This window comes from Hyperoodon ampullatus (genome assembly GCF_949752795.1).
Source record: "Hyperoodon ampullatus genome assembly, chromosome: 2".
In the NCBI taxonomy this organism is placed as follows: domain Eukaryota; kingdom Metazoa; phylum Chordata; class Mammalia; order Artiodactyla; family Ziphiidae; genus Hyperoodon; species Hyperoodon ampullatus.
In genome coordinates this window covers 10,400,635-10,408,914 of record NC_136915.1, presented here as the reverse complement: position 1 = coordinate 10,408,914, position 8,280 = coordinate 10,400,635, and the positions used below count along the sequence as shown (strand labels likewise).

General features: G+C 56.4%; 1 protein-coding gene across 1 annotated transcript in view; it reads right to left on the bottom strand.

Moving 5' to 3' along the window:
* Positions 1–455: 455 nt before the first annotated feature.
* PRDM2 (PR/SET domain 2) overlaps positions 456–8,280 on the bottom strand; it is a gene marked incomplete at its 3' end in the record, with an annotated part of 80,494 nt that continues 72,669 nt past the window's right edge. The window contains exon 6 of the mRNA XM_079697945.1: positions 456–576. Coding sequence (XP_079554071.1) covers positions 456–576 — 121 coding nt within the window. The remainder of the gene's footprint in view (positions 577–8,280) is intronic.

Sequence of the window (8,280 nt, the reverse complement as noted above, 5' to 3'; positions counted from 1 at the left end):
CTGCTGAAGGTCTCAATTAAGTGCTGAGTATTATTATCATTACTATTATTACAATAACGATCGCTAATACTTAGACTTACCTGGTGCTTATCTGTGCCAAGCACTGTTCTAAGTGCTTTCATACATTTGACCCTTGTAATTCTCACAGTCCTATGAAGTAGATATTACTGTCATCTCCATTTTATTGATGGGAAAACTGAGACTCACAGAGACAGAGTAACTTGCTGAGGTCCCCCAGCCCGTAAGAGGCAGAGGTGGGATTTGAACCAGATGGTCCAGGGTCTACACTCTCAGCCACTATATACCCTCCCTGCAGGAAGGCCCCCCGCCCCACCTAGCATACCCCCTTCTCTCCTGCCCAGCCCCCCCCCAAATCCAAGCCCTGCCCCTCGGCCCCCAGAGCCACCACAGGCTGCTCCACCCTCCGCGTACCTGTCAAGGAGCAGGCGAAGCATCTACTCTTTGAAGAGGGATCCCTGGAACTGGGCTGCAGCTGTGGCCTTGACATTCCTACACTGCCTGGTGATGTACGGGGCAGCTGGCGGAGGACATCGAGATGCCAGGCGGAGACTGTAGCTGTGCAGGGAGAGGAATAACACACAGCATCACCAGGAGCCCAGCCCGGTGGGTGCCCAGACAGCACCTGGGAGGTCTCGTGCTGGCACCGCCTCTCCAGGCACCTTGAAGACAATGGGACTCGAGCTTTAACAGCTTTAACAACGTGAGTGAGCGCCACCATGCTCCGCCCACCCCCGTCCCTCCACTCGGAGGCGACAGGCTGGCAGAAGCGTCCACAAGCGGGGTTCTGAGACACGGCACCAGGCAGGCCTGCCCTCAGGACCCCCACTGGATGGGCAGGCGAGCCAGGAATGGACACTGCTGTGCAGAGGGCAGCTTCACCATTTCCCCGCCTGCCTCCTCGGGCACTATGCTCCCCGCAAAAGCATCTGGGGAGGTTCTGGTATCAAGTTACCACCATCGCCTACAGAAGGAAGAGGAAGTAGGTCTGGGTCCCCTCCAGGCTGGAACTCTGCACCTGGTGCCTGTTCCGGCCTCACTGTGTGGAGAACTTTTGTGTCAGGGATCTCAGAGCGGGTATAAACCTGGATCCCTTGACCTGGTATGGTCCTATGTGCTACTACAGCCCATTAAACTGGATTTCTTTTTCAGGAAAGCATTAAATTTTTTTTAAAGATAGACAACCCAGACCATTATTCCTCCTCTTCCTGCATCCAGCTAAGGCGTACTCACCTTCCAGATCCTAGCTGGAATATCACCTCCTCCAGGAAGACTTCCTTCTCTAACTCCTGGATGAGGTGACCCTCCTGTGGGCTCCCACGGCCCCCCACGCTTGCCCATCACAGCCCTTGTTATATTGAATCACAATCACAGAATCGTGCATCTGCCTCCCTCAGGAGCTGTGAGATCTCAAGGTCAGGGCCCTTGTCTTGTTCGCTGCTGCATCCTCGGCTTAGCATCACAAACATAAATATTTGTTGAATAAGAACAACACATGGGGTGTCCAGAACTGTGCTAAATATTTTACGTATATCAACTATCTTCCTCTTCCTACAAGATGGGTTCTCTGCTAGCCCTAATTTACAGATGGGGAAACAGAGGCACAGAGTGGTCAAGTAACTTGTCCCGGGTCCCAAGTCTGCCTCTCCAGGCAGAAGAATGGAAGTGAGTGGGCGGGAAAGCAGGAAGGGCGACCCCTCTGGGAACCTCGCCTGCTCCAGGGAGGGAGAAAGAGCTGGGAACGGGGTCCGTCTCAAAGCTGAAACATCAGGGTTTCAATTAGTGGTTCTCAACCAGGGCATGGATTTGGCAATATCTGGAGACATGTGGGGTCGTCACATCGGAGGGGAGGGATGCTGCTACCCGGCATCTGGTGGACAGGGCCAGGGATGCTACTAAACATCTTAAAATGCACAGGATGCCCCCATGACGATTGATCCACTCAGATGTGAACAGTGCCACAGCTGACAAGGTAGCTCTCACACATACCTACAAGAACAGACGAATGTATACACAGAAAAACAAAGAAGGTGCCAGAGGGAAGATTTCTGTTCTCTCCACAGATGAGATCCCCTCTGAGGTCCTGGCTCTCAGCCATGGCTCAGGACTGCCCCTGCTTGAATTCCTCCCCAACTCTGCGATCAGTCCTGAGAGAGATTCAAGGCAGAAAACTGAGACCCAAGGCTCGGCGGCAAGCTTGTGCCCCGGAGGGACCAGAAGACCCATGAGGTGGCCTGCGGGGGGGCACCTCAGGGTGAGCACGACGACGACCCCTCGGCCAGCCCAGCCAATGCTGGGAGGGGACAGTCAGCTGCCAGGCTGCCTGGAAACACGGACGACCTGCACACCTTGTCCGGCTGAGGCATAAGGGACAGTCCTGGCACGTGGCAGGTCCCCCTACACTGTCCCCTCTCTGGGGCAACATCTCCAGCAGGATGTAGCAGCTTTGGGGACGAACGGGCTGGCATCCTCAATTTCTATTTCATTCCTCTCACCATCATCACACATCTATTAAACATTCAAAAACCTAATCAATCAAACAAAGACAACACCGTGGACCTCCCAGTCCTCTCCAGCTGCCAGGCATCTCTGCTCCCGTCTGCTCCGCTCCACCCTCCGGCTCCTGTGGCCGCACAGCCATCTCTACTCGGGAGCAGGCTTTCTCCCCAGTCTTCGTCGTCCACCTGGGTAGAGCGCTAATGGTCAGGGGCAAGGCCCCCGAAGACAGGTGCCTCTCGCCACCCCTCACACACTGCCAGGCCCCATGGGGGACAACACAACAGCCGCTGTGATTCCCAAGTGCTCTGTCTGCTGTTATCTCCGGCGTCTACCAGCAGTCCAGGAGGTAGGAGGAACAAGTGCTTTTATACCCATTTCACAGATGAGGAAACTGGGGCTCGGTAGGAGGAACAAGTGCTTTTATACCCATTTCACAGATGAGGAAACTGGGGCTCGGACAGATGGAGACTCTCCTGGGCGAGCAGAGCCCAGGTCTTTCAGCTCTACGGGCCACAGTTTTGGAGGAGACCCCAAGTCACCACCTGGGTGTTTCCTTTAGGGACTGGGGTGGTGATGCCCAGCAGGACAGTCTCCTTCCTGATTGTGAAAGCCTTTCTCTGGTCGGAGGACTTTGAGAGCCCAGCAGCTGTCTGAGGCTGAGAGGTGAGGTGCTAAGCAACCAGATATTCCGATCCTCAGCACAGTTACGCTTAACCCACGAGCACCTTGTGATTCTTTGTTCCCACTCACTGGCTGTGTGACCTTGGCAAGCCATGGACCCTCTCTGAGCTACAGTTTCACCACCCACAAAACGGGGAGAGCAATTTTATTTCATAGGGTTATTATGACGAGCAAGGCCAACATCAGCTCGCATGGTGTTTTGATTGTGGCTGCTGTGGGGACGGGCAGTAGTCATAACCCCCGAGGAGGCAGCACAGCCGTCGGAGACCTGAGCAGGAGTTCCCATCCTCATACTCACTGGCTGTGTGACCCCGGGAAGGTCCTTCCTGTCCCCTGGCCTCCAAACCCCAGCCTCCTCATCTGTAAAATGGAGACAATCCCTGCAGCCTGCTGATGCAGAGTGGGGCTAGGAAGAGCCCCGGGGGACCAGGATACAAGGGCCCTTGGCCTTCTGAGAAGAGTTCAGCACAAGGGGCATATTTCTGGAGGTGTGAGGGCGGGGGCCACCAGCGCAGGGGACCCACTGGGGTCCTGCCGGCTCCGTCCGCCTTCCTCCCTCTCTTCTGCCGCCCGGTCTGGTCTCCTGCAAAGCCCCCTCCCCACCCCACCCCCGCTGGCTCCCCTCCCATCTGTTCCCCTTCCCTAAGGTACAGCGGGATGTGACATGTCCTTGCTGAAACTCAACCCCAGGCTCCTGGTGGGGACCGAGCTCTTCCACACACAGCCCGGCCCCGCCGACCTCCCAGCCCTCTCGCTCTTTCAGCTCCTGTCTCCCCAGCTCCGCAGGGCTTCCTTCGGCACATGCATGTGGAGCCCTCCTCTCCGTGGCCTCACTAGTGGCCACAGCTACTCACTAGGGTCCGCTGGGGAGGCCCGGGCTGCTGCCAGACCTGTGACGTCAGAACCTCTGGGGTGGCGTCGGGCATCAGCATCTTTAAGCTCCACAGCGGTTCCAACGTGGGACCAGGGCTGGGGACCAGGGCTCTGCAGATGCTCCCGGGCCCCGCCCCACTGACCTCAGCACATACACCCGCCCCCTCCATGGGCAGTTCCACGTCATCTATGTGATTGCACGGTGCATGTAAGGCCAAGGAACCGAGCTGGGTCTGCCCGTCACAGCAGCCTGAACACCTAATTTTGAAGGCGTGGACAGCAAACCCCCAAAATGTAATGAATGAAGAGGTGAGTGACCCTAGATTCCAGACATCCCCGCTGCACAGGCTTCTCAGTCACGGAAATCTGCGCCCATTCAGGGCAGGGGCCAGAACACGGGCTGAGTGGGGCCCCTCGAGCAGCCTTCCTCACAGCCCGGTAAAATGGATAACACTCATGATCCTGAATCCAAGGCACTGAGAAAGGGCTGCACAGTCACTTCTTCACTGTCAGAAACCCTCCATAGTCTGAAGGCACTGAAAGGCAGGGTTGTTCCATTCCTGACCCTTGAGGGTGTCATTTATGTTTCCTCCGGTCCATTCCTGCAGACCCTGCCCTGAAGCCTCCCCACCATAGTCACACCATCCCCTCCTCCAAGTTCTTGCTCAAGGGCCTCCTTCTCAGCAAGCCTCCCTCCCAGCTGCCCTATTTGAAACTGCAAACACCCTGCCCTGAAACTCCAGCCTCTAGTCCATTTTTCTGTCTTTCTTGTATTTACTGCATCAACACACTCCGTGTCTACCTGGCTGTTTGTTTTCTGGCTCCACTGGAGGTGTTTTGCCCCTGACGTCCCCCGCACCTAGACCCGTGGCTGGCACACAGTAGGGAGCCTTTCATTATTTGCTGGATGGATGGTGTGTCCACTACCTGCCAGGTGCTTTGCCAAGGAAGCTTTGGTGAATGACACTCACAGAGGTCGTTACCTTTCACAGTCTGCGTGTGACTCAGTGATGCCTAGAGGGAAAAACTCTCATTTTCAGATGCCAGTGCGAGGCTGAGACTGGGGCCTCTGGGCTCCCAGGCCAGCCACATTCTCGCTCAGCCCCCAATGGTTTCTGGTAAAGGAGGCATCTGATACACTGAACTACACACAACAAACAAAACTGAAGAAGCAGGAGGGAAGGCCAGGGTCGGGGAGAAGATGGGGAAAGGTGATGTGGGGAGGGTCCCAGCGTGGGGCCCGAGCAGAGAGAGTGATGCAAGGACCTGGCGAGGATCTAACGGGGTTGGTTTGTCTGCGAGGGGTGTCTGCATGAGCTAATGAGTCACAGGGGAAGGAGGTCAGCACCTCAACTGGAGCTCGCCCTCACTGGGCTCTGGGGAGCTGGGGACAAGGTGGTGTCACGGATCAGGGCCCACACGTGGCCTCTCATCTCGGGGTCGTCCCGGGGGCAGGGGATGCTGGGGCCAGGGAGATGAAGTAGTGACAACAAAAACTAAGGAGTGCCTAATAAAAATGAGCAAAGGCTGCCGATCACTGAATAGATCATTTAATGCCACGAAAAGGCAATTCACAGAGAAATCCAAAGCTGAGGAATATGCAAAGATGCCTGGCCGCCCTACGACTGTCCAAGAAGAGCAGTTAACACAAGAGGCCGCTTTCACAGGGCAGACGGGGGACAGGTGCCGTGTGGGTGTTACCCGCAGGTGAGGGAACGTGAGCGGGATGAAGACACCCCCGGTTCCCTGACACTTGGGCAGGCCGCGCCCACCTGCCCCCACCTCCTGAGAGCATCTTCTCACTTGCCTGGAATGTCAGGGACGTAAGAGAGGGCAGAGGGGAGGGTCTCATCCTCCTGGGCAGCAAGGTGACATGACCCGATGCGGCCGCTGCGTTGGGCACAGATTGCAGGATAGCAAAGAACGGAAATGGGGAGACCAGTTCGTCAAGCAAGAGGTGATGGAGGCGGAGGATGTAGAGAAGTGAGAAGTGGAATCAGGACACGTTTTGGAACTGGGGGTCAGGGTTGGGGCAAAGCTAAGCAGTCTAGATGGAGTCCAGGGTGGGATAGTTTGTTTGACCAAGGAGGGGAAGATGGCAGGAGAAGACGTCGTGGGGAGAACTGTTTTGAAAAGAGTACATTTGAAATGTTCATTACACACCCAAGGGAGAAATCAAGAGGGCGGGTTAAATGAAACTGATGAATTTGGGACGGGTCAGCATTTAGGGAGGCTGGACAGGCTCACCCAAGGGAGGGGAGACAGGGGCAGGTCCAGGGACTGAGGATGGGATGCAGAGGGGCAGGGGGTGACGTGAGAGTGGTGTCCACGGTGACACATATTTCAAGGAAGACGGAGAACTGACAGTGTCTGACGCTGCCGACGCGTTCAGGAAGACAGAGAGAACCAGCCATGGTATTTAGCTGCCTAGAGGCTGCTGGTAACCTTAGTAACAGCAGCTTCCAGGACATGGTGGAGACAAATGCCTGAGAGAAGTGAGTTCAAGAGAGATGGGGAGGAGAGGAACTGCAGCAGGGGCTCAGAGAACCCCACCGAGGAGTTTTTAGGTCAAGGGGAGGGGCTGCCAGCTCCGGGATACACTCTCCAGGGCGTGCACTCCAGGGCTCCAGGGTGCCTCCCCACCGTGCTCCCTGCCAGGCTGCCTGGGCGTTCTGAGCCGAGACCCTGCCTGCCTCCCCGCTTTCCACCTCTTCCCCTGCATGAGTCAGGAGGGGCCTCGGGGGATGCAACCCCCAGAGCTGGTTAGGCCACACGGCCGCCGTGGCGTCTTACATAACTCTCCACAAATTCTGAGAGCAAATCGTTTGAAGTTGGTGCCTGATGGTCAGCACTTTTGCAGGAGGCAAGAGAGAGGCAAAGGGTGTGCGAGCCGACGTCAGTTTCATTTAACAAGCTGAGATGGTCCTGATGCTCCCTGGAGGTGGGTGAAGCCCCAGGTGGGAGCTCGCGGGAGCCACCTCCTGCTTCCTGGCACCTGCCACTGCCAGGAACGCTCCGCATCCAAGCAGTCTCCACCTTCTGCTCCGGGAGGCCCCTTGCACTCAAATGGGACTCCCAGGCTGGGAGTCGGGGGTGGGAGTAGTGACACAGCCCTGGGATGCAGGAGCCCGAACTTCAGCCCTTGAATCACCGATAACGTGCTGTGTGGCCTCTGGAAAATGCCACCACCTCTCTGAGCCAGGGTAGTCTTGCTTGCAAAATGAGGATGTCAAACAAGGGAAAAAAGGTAATAGCATCATTTACATACGTGCCTGCTATACACCAGGAGTTACTGCAGGGGCTTCACTCCCGGAAGCGGGACAGTGATGACCTGCATCTCACAGAGGAGGAGATGGAGGCCCAGAGAGGCGAGGAGGCCCATGTCCACACTCTATCGGCCAACAGGATGCGGCCAAGATCTGAATCCAAGACCACCTGACACCAAAGCCTGGGCCCCCTCCCAGACACAGTCCCTGTAGTGATGGGGATCAAAAAGCTCTTTTCAATATTCCAGAAAGCCTAGTGGGGTGAGCGTGTGCCCACAGAACAGTCACACAAGCCACCCACGAAGCCAGGAAGCAGTTCTGGGTGGAACCACATCAGCTCAGAGGAGCCCTGGCAGGGGGTCTCAAACCCTAATGCTCACTGGAATCGCCTCGAGACATGAAAACAATCCCTGTGGCTGCTCCACTCCTCAGCCCTACAGGTTCTGATTTAGCTGGTCTGGAGTCCAGGCACTGGGAATTTTAAAAGCCAACTTTGAGAGCCACTGGTCTGGATCCATCTTCTCAAAGTGTGGTCCGCGGACCAGCATCGGCAGTCCCTGGGGGCTTGTTAGCAATACAGCTACTCAGCCCCCACCTGACCTCCTGAGTCAGAGTCTGCATTTTAACAAGATCCCTGGAGAGGCACCTGTGCACTGAAATTGGGGAAGCGTGGGGCTGGGAGAAACCTGCAGCAGAGTCAGGTGCAGGCAGCGTGCTAGGTGGCGGCCTGGTTCTGAAGTCTGGGGCAGGACCCCGTCCGTGCCTAGTGAAGTTTTATAGGGAAAGCCTTGGCAATGTGTGGGCTGAGGGGAGGGCAATGAAAGTGATCCTTGAGGGAGGGGCAGAGGTTCGAAATCACTGGCCTGGGCAGTCGCTGTGGCCCCTCAGCTAACGCATGAAGGGTCGGCATCGCGGGCCCTGGTAGCTTAGGTGGTTTTTCCAT